The sequence below is a fragment of the Ptiloglossa arizonensis genome, chromosome 11, assembly GCF_051014685.1.
Source record: "Ptiloglossa arizonensis isolate GNS036 chromosome 11, iyPtiAriz1_principal, whole genome shotgun sequence".
NCBI classification, from domain to species: Eukaryota; Metazoa; Arthropoda; class Insecta; order Hymenoptera; family Colletidae; genus Ptiloglossa; species Ptiloglossa arizonensis.
In genome coordinates, this window is record NC_135058.1 from 5,809,975 (window position 1) to 5,824,532 (window position 14,558).

General features: G+C 44.7%; 1 protein-coding gene across 2 annotated transcripts in view; it reads left to right on the plus strand.

The window, feature by feature from the left end:
* The window catches only part of LOC143152880 (ankyrin repeat and SAM domain-containing protein 1A), a 120,161-nt gene that overhangs the window by 25,275 nt on the left and 80,328 nt on the right, over positions 1-14,558 (plus strand). For both annotated transcript variants that reach the window (XM_076323469.1, XM_076323471.1), the window contains exons 6-7: positions 8,978-9,204; positions 10,295-10,511. In XM_076323469.1, the coding sequence (XP_076179584.1) occupies positions 8,978-9,204; positions 10,295-10,511 (444 nt within the window). The remainder of the gene's footprint in view (positions 1-8,977; positions 9,205-10,294; positions 10,512-14,558) is intronic.

Sequence of the window (14,558 nt, forward strand, 5' to 3'; positions counted from 1 at the left end):
GGTTAGAGGTACGGCTGAACGTACAACGAGACAAAGTTCAACCAGGTGTGTTTTGCTTTCGTAGGTGTACGTGTTCTCGGAAAGAACGATCGTTCGAGTCGAAGAAACACAAACGAGTGATCGCGAATCAGTGAAGAATACACGAGACGTTACATATTTCCACGTTCCTTCTTTTTTTTTGTTTCTTTTAGAAAATAATCGACCCGGACGACAAACTCGGTACCTTGAATTTCGCCTCTCAGAACATCGGGACACTTTTTCTCCCTCGTGGTGGCATTCGCGCTAATTACCGAGTAATGCGTCGTCTCGCGCATTGTATCCCAGGAACAACAATGGACTCGTTTCAGCTAACCATAACGATGTCGAGCCATTTGCAGCGTTGCCCATTAGAGCCAATCAGAGAGCACCGCGTTGCGTAATCCCGTCGAATACGATATGTATGTACGTCCTCCAACTGGCATGATCCGTCGCAACCCTCTCCTGGTTACACGTCCTATATTACCATCCTGCCGATTGCCCTCTCGTTCCTCTTCGAGCTGTGCGAATGCATTCGATCGCGCATCGCACCGTCAACAGCTCTGTCCATCCGTGCGGATTGCTGACCGCCTCTCGATTACGAGGATCGTATTAATCATTACCTTCGAAACGTATCGACCTAGATCAGACCGGCGCACACAGCCCGACTGAATCGCGATTGCTCGCTCTCTGTCCCGGGATGTTTAATGCCCTTTCATGCCCGAAGGTGTTCCGTCGCATTGATATAGGCGCACGATGATGAAATATCTCTCCCTCGGAGGGATTTTGTTTGAACTACCCTGCACTGCTATACGCAAGTCACTGGACGCTCATTCGACTTGGAAAATGGAAATTGAGGTACCCGCGGGTTCAATTTTCCGAAACGATGGTATTCTCTACGATTGTTGCGTAGTTAGTTTTTCTTGTGGTTTGGAACACAACGAGGTTAACGTAAGCGCAGGTGAGATTTTCGAGGGGGTAATTTTGGGATGGGTAAATATATATTTTGATGTACGTTTGGGGGTAATTGATCACTTGTGATGAGTAGATGTTGCAGGGTGATACGAAAAGGGACAGATTCGATTTTTTATGTGTGTGAGATCTTCTATGTAGGTGAGATTTTCGAGTGGATAATTTTGTGATGTGCAAAATATATTTTGATGTATCTTCGAGGGTAATTGATCACTTGTGATAAGTAGATGTTACAGGGTGATACAAAAAAGGACAGGTTTAATTTTCTATGTGTATGAGATCTTCTCTGTAGGTGAGATTTTCGAGTGGATTATTTTGTGATGTGCAAAATATATTTTGATGTATCTTCGAGGGTAATTGATCACTTGTGATAAGTAATTACAGGGTGATACAAAAAGGGACAGGTTCAATTTTCTAGAACGGTGTTCCTTTCTTAGTTTGTTATACTTTTTTATAGTTTCTGGAACCGATGTTAACACAGGTGTACCCGATATTTCGAAACGAATAAATTTGTGACGTGTAACATATATTTAGATGCATCATTTGATTACTTGTGACGCATAGGTATCGCAAGGTGGTGCAGGAACAAACATATTCGATTTTATAGAATAGGGGTTTCTTTTTTTTTTATTTTGTTACATTTCTTTTGCAAGGTTTTAGAACCAACATTGACATAAGTGTATACAAGAAAGAACAATAGTCACGAAATTCATCAGATATTATTGTTTTCGTAAGATATACTTCGCAGTAGTATTTCATTCGTGGTATACTCACCTGTTTATTAAACCATCGTCTCTAATAATCACCTAAGTGCACCGATGTAACGCTAAACATATATCTAAACAAGAAAAGACGTTACGTAAACGTTGTTTGTTTTCTAACTAGTAAGGAATCGAAAAAAGTATAAATAGATATAGTCACTGTGTCATTTTCTCGCGTCAGATGAAAATAATGAACGATACTTTATCGTAGAATGTCTAATATAATATTATACTTTATTTCGTTAATGGTAGAAAAGATATTACAATATCGGTAAACGTTAGATTGCTTTAGGTCACCGTGTCTTTATCTCGTCATAATTCACAACTTATGTTCCCCTATCGTATTTTTCTCTCTTTTGTGCTTCGGTTTTGTGTCTTGTAGTATTTCCGTTGTATTTACAAATCATCTCGTATTCGACGCAGTGTCAATTTTAAAATTTATTTCGAAAGTCTAATTATAATACTTCATTTCGTTAATGGTAGAAGAGATATTACAATATCGGTAAACGTTAGATTGCTTTAGGTCACCGTGTCTTTATCTCGTCATAATTCACAACTTACGTTCCCCTATCGTATTTTTCTCTCTTTTGTGCTTCGGTTTTGTGTCTTGCAGTATTTCGTGTTGTAATTACAAATCATCCCGTATTCGACGCAGTGTTAATTTGAAAATTTATTTCGAAAGAGTGGAATATTTCGAGCGAACGATAGAGGCACCTAGGGTGGTTGCATTTTCGAACGCATTTCGTGATGTTACCAGAAGAGATATTTTGTTACAAATGGAAAGTATCTCCGAAATATCGCAGAAAGCTCACTGCGTTCGATCGATTTACTAGTATTTACACGAATAATTGGTGATCGTTGCGTTACGTTGTAAAAATGTTCAGTTAAATAAACGATATTGTAAGCGCGAACCATTGTTATTTGATTAATTGAACCGTTCAATCGGATGATGCAAGATTAACCGGATAATCGCTTGCGCTGGTGCTGTACAATTAAATAACGGGAATGAATTTCACCCCGAATTCAAAACAATTCTTTGGACAGCTATTTGCACGCACTCCCGTGTATGTACATTTTTTTTATTTTATATTATCGTGTATACCGTTTAAAGAGTACCCCGTGTCGCGCGTGTTTTATTATTTTCAATTTATCGCCAACCTAGCGGGATAAAACATTTAACGCGAAACAGCAAATATTTTCCTTACTTGGATCGAGATAATCATACTTGCATCGGCATTAATTATTGCGCTTATTAATTGTTGCTTACGTTAGACTCGACCGTTTCGCTCTCAAGGATCGAAAATTAAGAGAATTATAGTTTTGGAATCGTTTGAACATTTCAAAGTCTTGAGTCCTTTTATAAATTCATCTTTCAGAAAAAAACTACGAAACATCGGAGTTTTTACTGCAGTATTATGTAAATTAAAAGTTAGGAACCATTGACGCGGTATTGTGTCCTTTATGAGACTAAAGCATGTCCTTTTATAAATCAACTTGGGAGCTTTTAATTTAGTACTATGTCTTTTAATAAGATGAAGTTCGAAGCTGTAGACGTGCTACGATTCCTCATAAATCGTGGACAAGACTCTCTGATGTCATTTAGGAAGATTAAGTTGCAAATTTGCAACGTACTATGTTTTTTCCTAAAGCAAGTTCCAAAGTTTTTCACGTGGACAGTACAAAGTGTTTCGGTGAATTAAAATTGAAACTAAAATTGTACAACTTCTACTATTGTTCTACTATGCTTTCTAATAATAATCTTCATCCTTCTACCATTTTGTTCCCATCATTGTTTAACTATAAACGGTACACAAAATAGTCTGATAAAGATAAAAATTCTCGAGTCGAAATCAGGCCGGCGAATCAGTTTCGCGAAGGAAAGATAAAATAAATGTGAATATTTTAAGCAAGTGTTTCGTTTCGACATTCTACCAGAACCATCTATCTTTCGTTTCAACGTAAAATTGAGATTTTCGTTGCACAGAATTGAAATTTTATCGACAAAATAAACAATTAGTACTACATCGTAGTTTTTATACAATTGAAATTCGCAAATAAAAATACATTACCATTACATCCGTAAAAAATGTTATAACCTATGTTAGACATTTGCTGCTTCCATTTGCAAGTATAGTCCTCTTCGATCTTTGTTTTTGAAACTCTTGTCTCTGATCTCCTGTATTTACATCAATGAGCATCCATAATCTATCCCTACACGATTTTTCAAGATGTCGTCAAACTATACAAACATAGTCTGCTAACTTCTATTATTACAAAATACAAAATACACCAAAGTACCTAATATGGATACCATAGTTCGTCTCTTCTCCAAACTGAAAACAAATATCATAATCACCGTTCGAAACAATCTTCCCGAAAACATCTCGCAAAGTTTCGTTTGATTTCGTACACCAAGGTCCGAAACGTTTTAAAAACAGCCCGTTACACGACCACGGGAGCCGATAAACCGTCGTTAAAATTTCCTTTGTCTCCCATCGCCCCGAATTTGTATCCCCATCACCCTCTGTGCCTCGCGAACGAAAGCGATTCGCGTTCAGCGGCCTCGCGGAGAGCTCATCCTCCTCTCCCCCTTCGGAAGCGGAATTGTATTTAACGCTTTGCTCGGCCAATTCGTTCTCATTTAACATCGCGGCGTCACGTCCATAATCCCGCTGGTAAGCCTTTAAAATAATCGACGTTGTCGGACGAGTCGCGGGGGACGAGAGGGTGGCGTTGGTGGCGGTGATGGTGGTGGTGGTGATGGTGCGGGACGCTCGGCTCGGATCGAAAATCGGCGGGGAGGGATCGGCGATCGTGAATCGCCGCGAAACGGCAGTCACATTGTAATCGGGTATAACGTCGGTTTTTCTATGCAGCCTGGCAGCCGGTAATCGCTTTAACCGGCGCTCTCGCCGCTTATAATGCGATCGCGTCGCGATACACAGTCCGATGAATGCATTTTCCGTCGCCGACGACGCGTCCGCCACTCGACACCGCTGGGATCTCCCCCCACTGCTCTGGTTCGTCAACCCCGGTTTTCGTCGATCGGTAGAAGGGGGAGGATCGACGCGATGACGACGAACGTCGAAACGCGGGAGACGACGCGACTCGACGTTTCGGGCCGAAATTCGCCCGTGTGTCTCTCCCTCGCCGATAACACACAGGTGCGAACTCGCCGCATCGAACGCACTTGGTTGTCGCGCGAGCGGCTACCCGTGTAATCGCGCGCGATCGTTCGCAGTGGATACGTGCCCCGGTTTCACGTGCACGCGACTCGCGCGCCGCCACCGGGGGCCCCGAGAAACGCGCGCATACGCCGCTGGCCGCGCCACTTGTCGCGTCGAGGCCGCTATACGCCGATACGCGCGAGATCGAGGCCCGAGTTGCGCGCGCCGATCGCGGTGGATCGGGGACCAGCGAATTCATTACTCGCCGGAGTTTTCGCCAGTTCGAGTCGACGCGAAACATTCGTCGCGAATTCGGAGAACAGACGTACAAATTGATACTGAAGGGGATACCGGGATTGATTATATTCTTGGGAATGTTTCGCGTCGATCTAAGGGATCGTTTAGGATACACAGACGATCAAGATTCTTGGGACCTAGGGTTATCGGACTCTGGTGGTCTCTGGTCGAAAACCAAGGCATATGGAGGAAAAGAATCGAAGAAATTATTAGATATACTTTTGATTTATACTCTTCAATTGTGAGTGAAAAGAAATGGGCTCTGGGACTCTTCTAGTAACCTCCTTTATGCTGGGTCTGGGTATGCGAGAGAACGTGACGAATGATGGTCTTCGTTCTTTGGTATTGGGTCCTTGACGATGACAATGGTTCTGTACATGGTCCAACGAGACGAGTCGATGTAAATAAATGCACGTGATCGGCATATGAACGAGAGAATACCGAACTTAGAGTTTGTCTTCTATCACGTGAATTCTAATCGTTTGTTTTCTTTACTGACTCGTCTTGTTGGAGCGAGTATAGTAGCGGTGTATTGTAGCGATGACTAGTACAGGTTGATTTTGTCGTCAGTGGGCCCAAACAGTGGCGCCACCTAGCAGTGACGCCCAGCGATAATTCCGTGTTTTTATGTAGCGACGAATTGTTCGACGTCCTTGTTGCGTCATCGGTTGGTCGACAACGACGTTATCGCAGCGAAAACTACTTTATTTGTAACGTCTCTGAAACTCACGGGATTATCATAGGTGGCGACACAGTCTTCGAGTCCCCTGACGAGAGAATCGTTCTATATATGAACGTGGACCACTGTAGTTTAGTTGCAGAAAGTTCCTGGGCCTTGGACCAAAAAAAAAAGTATCATAACGTAATCTTAACGATTCGGTAAGTCGTTTAAATTTCACTTTACAATATTTGTTTTCACAGTGTAATTAATGAGTGTTTTAAAACATATATTTCCTTTTCATTTTTAAATTTCATTTCAATGTTCAATAAAATCAATTATGAACATTCCGCGGATAAATCTTGATCCCAGACTGGAATCTTTCCAAAAGATGATCTTACTACTGAACAAACAAATTTTCCAAATAACCAATGTATCGTAACGTCCGTTGTTTAAATACTTGACACGAAACAACTAGCAGCTACATTCTCGATCGAACGAATCGTAAGTCCTCCGAATTTCGACTAACGAAGATCATCCTACGTGTACTCGCAATTAGAATGATCACAATTAAGAAAACGCGTCACGCTGCACTCGAATCGGCGTTTCGGTATCGATACGCGTTCCTCGTGCGCGGGAAAATGCAAAAACCGACGCCGGTCCCCGTGTGTCGTTTAACGCAATAAATCGCGCCCGATTCGATCAGTTCTCATCTCGCTGATTAGGTTCGAAAGGGTCCGACAATCTCCACGGTCAAACAGCGGCGCCCGGTGGCGCGCGTGTGTACGAGCGTTTCGAATGTTTGAATAGGCGCGAAACTACGTTGCCGGGGCGCGGAACTCCATCGTGTACGCTCGTTTTCGGTGTTGCCCGGCTGTGTGTACGATGGGTGGGGGGATGAGTGTCCGAGTAGTGTACACACGTAGCCGCGCGACCACGTCGAAACGCGCGCGCGGATTCGGTTGTGTACCGATGCACACTGCGATGATTGCGTTCACGCACGCGTTTCACGCGCTCGCCGCGATATTTGGCGGATTCGGCGAATGCGGGGGCGGCGGCATCAACGCGCGAGAGAAAGAGAGAGAGAGAACGAGAGCAAGAGAGAGAGAGAGAGAGAGAGAGAGAGAGAGAGAGAGAGAGAGAGAGAACGGTTGGGTTAGCTAGCGCGAGGTTCAGGCGGAGGAGTGGGGATGAACGAATGGGATTGGGAATGGGACCGGAGTAATGTCTATTATCGGATTCAATATCGGTGCTCTTGGTAAGCCAGTATACAAATACCCCTATGGCACGGTAATAACAACATAGGTGCACGTGAATCCGATTCCCAGCCACGAATCCTATATGCGACGGATGGCTGCGGTCACTGCAGTCGGTGCACGCTACCCGACGGGCACAAAACGAAATCTGGGTTTCGCGCCCCCTATCGGTCGCGATTGGGAAATACGCGGCGAGCTGGCCACTTTAAGCCGACGCCGATTACGCCGGATCCCGACCGCGGCTCGTAAAGCGTCCTAGGATGACAGCTCTCTACTCCCCTGAAGGGGAGTAGTAGTAGTAGCAGTGGTACGAGGGAAGTGGTTCGATATTTCCAAATTCACGAATTTCGAAAATTTGGGCTTTTTGATGTAGAAGTTTTGTTTCGCTGGGAGAAGCGATTAGGATGGAAATTGAGGATTTTTAGCTCCTTACTTTTCTTTATAGTAGTAGTAGTAGGAGGGAAGTGGTTCGATATTTTCCTTAGATATTTCGAAGGGAAATATTCGATAGTTCACGAATTTCGAAAAATTGAGGCTTTTTGATGTAGAAGTTTTGTTTTGCAGGGAGAAGCGATTAGGATGGAAATTGAGGATTCTTAGCTCTTTAGTTTCCTTTAAAGGAGTAGTAGTAGAAGGGAAGTGGTTCGATATTTCCCTTAGATATTTCGAAGGGAAGTATTCGATAGTTCACAAATTTCGAAAATTTGGGGTTTTTGATGTAGAAGTTTTGTTTCAAAGGGAGGAGTGATTAAAATGAAAATTGTGGATTTATAGCTCTTTATTTCCCTTCAAGGGAGTAGTAGTAGAAGGGAAGTGGTTCGATATCTCCCTTCGATATTTCGAAGGGAAGTATTCGATACTTCACGAATTTCGAAAATTGGAGGAGTGATTAGGATGAAAATCAAGAATTTTTAGCTTTCTACTCCCTTTCAGGGGAGAGTAAAGTAAGGAAGTAGTCCGATATTTTGAAATTTACGAATTTTGAAAATTAGAAGTTTTTGCTGTAGAAGTTTTGTTTTGCAACGAAGAGTAATTAGAATAAAAACCAAGGATTTTAAGCTTTCTACTCCCTTTCAGGGGAGAATAAAGCAGGGAAGTAGTCCGATATTTTGAAATTTACGAATTTTGAAAATTAGAGATTGTTGCTGTAGAAGTTTAGTTTCACAGGGAGAAGCGATTAGGATGAAAATCGAGGATTTTTAGCTTTCTACTCCCCTGAAAGAGTGTAGTAGTAGTAGTAGAAAGGAAATAGTCCGATATTTCGAAATTTACAAAGATTAGACAGTTAAGAATTTCATTTAGAATTTTCATCGTATACGCAGGAATAATAACGTAGTTTCTTTTAGAATTTTTGTTTCAAGATTCAAGATTTTTCTCTTCTCGAAAAATTACAAAAAGAAAGGATCTGCCTCAATGGTGCAACTAACCTGTTAATCGAGAGAACAATGTTTCAAGAATGAAGAAAATGACACCAATTCCTTGAAACTTTGATACCCGAAATACTTAAAGAAAAACCTGTAGTCTCGTTTGAAAAGGAATGCTCCGATTGTACTTTGCAGATGCATTGTCGCACTTGTAAAAGAAAAAGTCCATAAAGAGGTAGAACTTGTTACAGATACCGTTCGATTCGTACCTCCGCCATTTTTATCTACCTTCGAGGAAACGGGAGATACGATCTACCCCGATAGACCAATATCGTAAGAATCCTTTTTACTCGCATCGTTCGCGCACTCGATTGTTTTCGTATTTCTCGTAAAAAAAAAAAAAAGAAAAAAGAAAAAGTGATACAACGAGAGTCAGTGTAACGCAGACAATGCAACGGAAAAATTCTTTTCTTTTTTTTTATTCCAGAGCCGTGGTGGAGGTGTTGCTCGCCGCGGGCGTCGATGTGAACACGAGGACGTCCGCAGGTACCGCGATGCACGAGGCTGCACTCTGCGGGAAAATGGAGGTGGTGCGGGCACTTCTGGACCGGGGGGTCGACTTGGCCATTCGGGATTCGCGGCAGAACACGGTCCTCGATCTCTTGGGGCAGTTCCCGCCGCACGTCACACAGGATATCACCGCGGTGATAAAAAGTGCGTGTCCACCAAGTGCATCTCCCTTGTTAGTTTTCCCTTCGATGACCCTGTGCGTTGTTCCAGCCGTGAAATTATATATTAAATCGCACGTAATGTGAGTAATGATATTACACGTGTGTTTCGCAATGAGAGACGCGCAACACATGGACTATCTCACGGGAGAATATTCATCGAAAAGTTACTTTTCATTGGTAATTTTGTTAGTCGTAACGATGAACCCAGTAGTAGCACAAGCATGGACATACTAGGTTGGACATAGCGTTTATTTCCATTGTTAAGTAGAATCATCAGTTCATAGTTGAATCTTTCAATGTCGCTTCTTGCTTCATCAATTAAGATGAATCAAATAGATATTGCCATTGATTCACAATGGTAGATTTAGTAGTAGCACAAATACGGATACTTGTCTGGGCAAAGTGTTATTTCCATCGCTAAGTAGGCTCACCGGTTTGCAGTTAAACCTTTTAATGTCTTACCTTACTTCACAAACCAAGGCAACTAACCAGTAGTGTCACTGATTCATAATCCCACGATGGACGCAACCCAGGGTCTGCAACCTCTTCAGATACCTACCCTTGAAATGTGATCTGTACAAATTTTTCCAAATCCACTGAAGTTCATTCAATATTTGGAGTACAATATTTGGAGTACAAAAGTCTAAAATCGACCTAGTGTTACAAGTAGCTGAAACACTCGGTGTTCTCGGTGTTTTAAAATTTATTCTACCTTTCGAGGATTTCAATCTGTGAAGATACAATGCAATTTTTCCCAAACGTTCAAAATCGACCTAGTGTTTCGAATAATCGATGTTCTCGGTGTTTTAAAATCCATTCTATCGTTCGAGAATTTCAGTCTGTGAAAATACCATGCAATGTTTTCCCAAACGTTTAAAATCGACCTAAGTGTATCGAGCAACCGAAACACTCGGTGTTCTCGATGTTCTAAAATTGCTTCTAACCCGTTGCGTGGCGATTACATCGACCCTCGTCCGCGTTGAGTACAAAGGGATCAATCGTTCGGTAACGTAAAAATATGAGAGAGATGTTCGTTCATCCGGAATGACTTGTGAACAATGAATTGCGTACAGGGCACAGGTCTTCCTCCGGTGTGGAAAGCGACGCCGACAGCGAAAACTTGCCACCCATTCCGGTCCAGGGTGGCGATTCATTGGGCAGCCCTTACGAGAACGTTCGTCCGGGGGATGATCTTTCTCCGGCGGAAGGGACATCGCCTACTCAATGGCAGTTCTATCATAAGCCTCGGGACGACGATCGCCGTGTTTCCGGCACTTCCGTTATGTCGTTGTGAGTATCTCTGTTTTCTTTTCTCTTTTCTACTTCTTCTTCTTCTTCTTCTTCTTTTTCTTTTCTTCTACCCTCTTTTGTCACTTTGCCTGCGCGCGTGTCGTCGCTTGCTCCTTATCCCAACCGTGGCTCCTTTCGAGTCGTAAACCATTTTTGCAATTTTGCGTGTCATCGTGCTCGATGCTCGCTGTTGCGCTGCCGGTTAAGGCGACCGGTGTTCATTATTTCAGCGGATGCACGCCGAAGACGCTCGCTACTTAGGTTACTCGACGCGATCCGAGAAACTGGTTAGTTGAGAAATATGGGATAGGCGGATGATGGAGAGCCGCGATAAGAAAGAGATTCTCGGTACGATCTGGACTATATTTAGGATTAATATCAACCGTAATGCATTCCCGTGCAACGCACGAGACAGATTCTTACCGGCCATTTTGGATCTCTAGAAACCGACGATGAACTCCGATCCGATTCCGAACGAATCGGTTACTCGCTTTCGAATCGAACTCGAATTCACGCGACTGCACACTGTGCATTTTCTTATGTTCGAGACTTATGGTTGTGCATGTGGCACAACGATGCACGGTTAACAATTTAGATTTGGTATACAGCAGTGAAGGTATCGCGCACCAGGGTAGCTTAGTTTATATAGAAGTGAACGTTGCTCGACAAAGAAAGAGAATAGTCGTAACGGGAGTAAGGGAGAGGCACTTTAAAAAGATGTAACTATGATAAAAAAAATTATTAAAAATTCCACTTTCCGCAGCTTTCGCGTTATGCTTCTAAACAATGATACCTACGCGTTCTTCGGATTCTTCCAATTGAGTCCAAACACGACGTGTCCTTAACTCGAATTACTTTCAATCTATTTAATTGATAATGTATAATGCAATATTACAAGACACAATATACGCCTTTCCTTCTCTGCTGGGCCAGGTTTCGTTGAGCTCGAGACTCTAAGTTAAAGGAATTGGAACGTAGGAGACGAATCGTGGAAAGTTAACCGTGCATCAGTGCACTGTCCTTCGGGTTGTCGCGTAGCTGTCCCGATCGATTCTCGAAACTCGATTTCGTTGCCCGCTCGCGTCCACGGTGTCCACGAAGCCGAGTGAGTCGTAGATAAATAACGTTTCGGTCACGATGGAATAAATAACAATTTTCTCTGTCGATTCTTGGGCCGAGATTCGGTAATAAACCGGTGTAAAGCCACGTTCCTACATGTGCACCGTGCTGTGGCGCGAAGCACACTCGAAGCGGTGAAAAAGTCTCGAGTGGTAGCACTTAAAAGTTCTCCGCGCGTTGTGCACGCGGGAACGTGGCTTTACACTTCGAAGCTAGGCCAACAAACACGACGTCCACTCGTCTCGGCGGACGAGAAATAAAAGAACGATTCCAAATCTCAATTTCCAGCGTCGAGGTAGACACCGTAAAAGCATTACTCGGCCAACGGGAAAAACCATAGCTCGGTCCGGTGCTGCACTTGTATCGAACGGGACGTTTCGGGAAAGTATAAAGGGAACGGAGAATCGTGTGCACGATTTGGGTCAACTTCGTGGAAAAACAATCGATACTCGAGGAGCGAAAGAGAGAGTAAAGAGATCGGTAAATTTCCATTGCGATTAACGCGTTGATCACCACGTTCGAGAATCTCCTCGACAATCGCGGAAACCGTGGCGTAAAAATTAGAAAAAATCCGGCAATCCGTGCTTTACGGTAACGTTGTTTAAAATTATGCAAAAATTTTACCATTCAAAAGTCTTCACCCGGTTTAGCTAAAAGTTTGCATTCGCTTCTCGCGAACCCTTTAGCGAAACGTTGAGCTGAGCTCGTCGAGCCCACCGGTGACCGTCACGGTGTTCAACCTGTTAAAAAACGAGAAAAGAAAGAAAGAAAAAAAGTACGGAAAAGCTATGTACAGCCACGCAAGTTCCGCCACGACCAATCGCAGCGTCCCGTGTCGGGGGCACGACGCATCGGGTATTCCCCCGTTTCGCGTTACGTGCAACGACTTCGCGGCAACGAAGAGAAAGAAAAAAGAAAGAAGAAAGAAAAAGAAAGAGAGAAGGGAAGGGAAAAAAAAAGGAAGGAAGGAAGGGGTGTCGGGGTGGGGGGCGATCGTACCCGGGCCAGGTTATCGTTCAGTATTTGTGCTCATCCGGCGTCATCTTCGCCCGGGGAGAAAAGGCTATCGCGTCGGTGCATCGGATAAGAGCGGAGGCCGGTAATATTTTCTAGAAAGACCGGATATACGTATATACGGTATAGACGAGCGCATAACCGTGGCAGCTTTAATATAGGAGATGTTGGGTAAACAAAAGCGTAGACGTGGACCGGGCGGGCACGCGGAGTGAATGAGCGGAGAGTGCCGTGAGTGCGAGTGCACGGATGATGGTTAGCGGAGTCGGTGGTGGCCGCGTCTCTGCCGGTGTGCCGGCGGTGCGCCGGGAGGTGGAGGTGGAGGAGGTGGAGGTGGAGGTGTAGGAGGAGGAGGAAAGGTTCTCGGACCGAAAAGGGAAGCTGAAAGTGGAGGAGGCGGTATGAGGTGGAGGAGGTGGCGGTGGAGGTGGAGGAGAGGTTGGAGGAGGTGGCGCGGCCGCGTGTAGCCCCAGCGCGTTAAGCACCGCTTGGCTTGGTTTAATTTTCCTGATGTAGGCAGGCGATGGTGGGTCCGACCGCCTCGTTCACCCCTGGGTCACCCCCCGCCGGTATCACCCCATTGGTACTCTCTCCGCCGGTGCTACTGCTAGCTGCTAAGCGCTACTGGTTGGCTCGACCAGACGGAGAAAGAGGACGCTGGGCGAGCAAAAGACTGACAGAGGGAAAAAGGGAGAGACGATGAACCTGGGGGAAAGAAAGACCCGACGAACCAGGACGAGTACGGAACGACCGAGCGAGAGACGGAGAAGGAAGTGGTACCGGTGCTCTCCGCACCTCCACCGTCAATGTTTGACGTCGGTAGCCGTGGCTCGGCCGCCTCGAGATGAATCCATCACGTTAAACAATGTAAATGTTAGCCCGTCTCAGCATAAAACTAATAACCATTGCTCTCTCCCTCGTCCTATGGGCATGGCCTCCAGCCGCGGTTCGCCGGCTCCTCGTTCACCTCTACCTTCGCTTGTTTCTACCTCTCCTCCACCTCCTCCTCCTCCTCTTCCTCCCGTTCCACCTCATCCTCCCGGTGCCGGTTCTCCCGTTCCTCCCGTTCCTCCTGTTCTCTTTCTCCGTTTCACCGCTTGGGCTCCGACCTCGTCTACGTGGCCTCATTAAAAAGTCGGCACTCGCTACTCGCGGACGTCTCTAGTTAAAGTTACGCATTGTTGGGAGGTACGATGGTACCTGAGTGCTATTCTTTCGGTGTTGCCTGACAGATGAACAGTCGCGACCATACTGCTGCGGTATTCCTTACGCTTGGCTCGCCTGGCTATTGTGTTTACCGCCGCGCGCGATATCGAATGGCTGCGTACGGATGAAAAGGTGAAACGTAGTTGGAAGTTTAGGGAACTCCGGGGATATTTCGTTTTTATGTGGGTCATCGGGGGATCGTTAAACCTTTCGCTGCCGCGGCCGCTCGTCGACTCGACCGGTCTTTGTTATCGTAGCTTCGGTCAGTTTTTAAGTAATAGTCACTCAAAGATCGGTTCGACGCTTTCGTTGGGTCCACTATTTAAATCACTCATGGATACTCGATAGATTATCCAATTGCGACTCGATACCACGTATAGATGTCACGTCGTCTTTTCGATAACAATCTCGGCAGAGATCGGTTCAAACTTTTCGATACGAGCTCAACCGTACGTTAGTACCCCTAATTCGGTACTTGATTGACAGTATTCCTCGTAACACCGTACGAAACGAGCGTAAACGAGTACGAAAACCGCAAAAGATACACAGAAACAATAGTATCGCGGCGAAAGGGTTAACGATTACCGATTACTGTCGTATTGTAATAATACATCGGATTGTGAATGAACCGTAGATGGTACGAGGAAACTCTCGTTGAAAGAAGCGATCCGAACGAACGTAATATTGCGGAACACTTCGGAGACACTC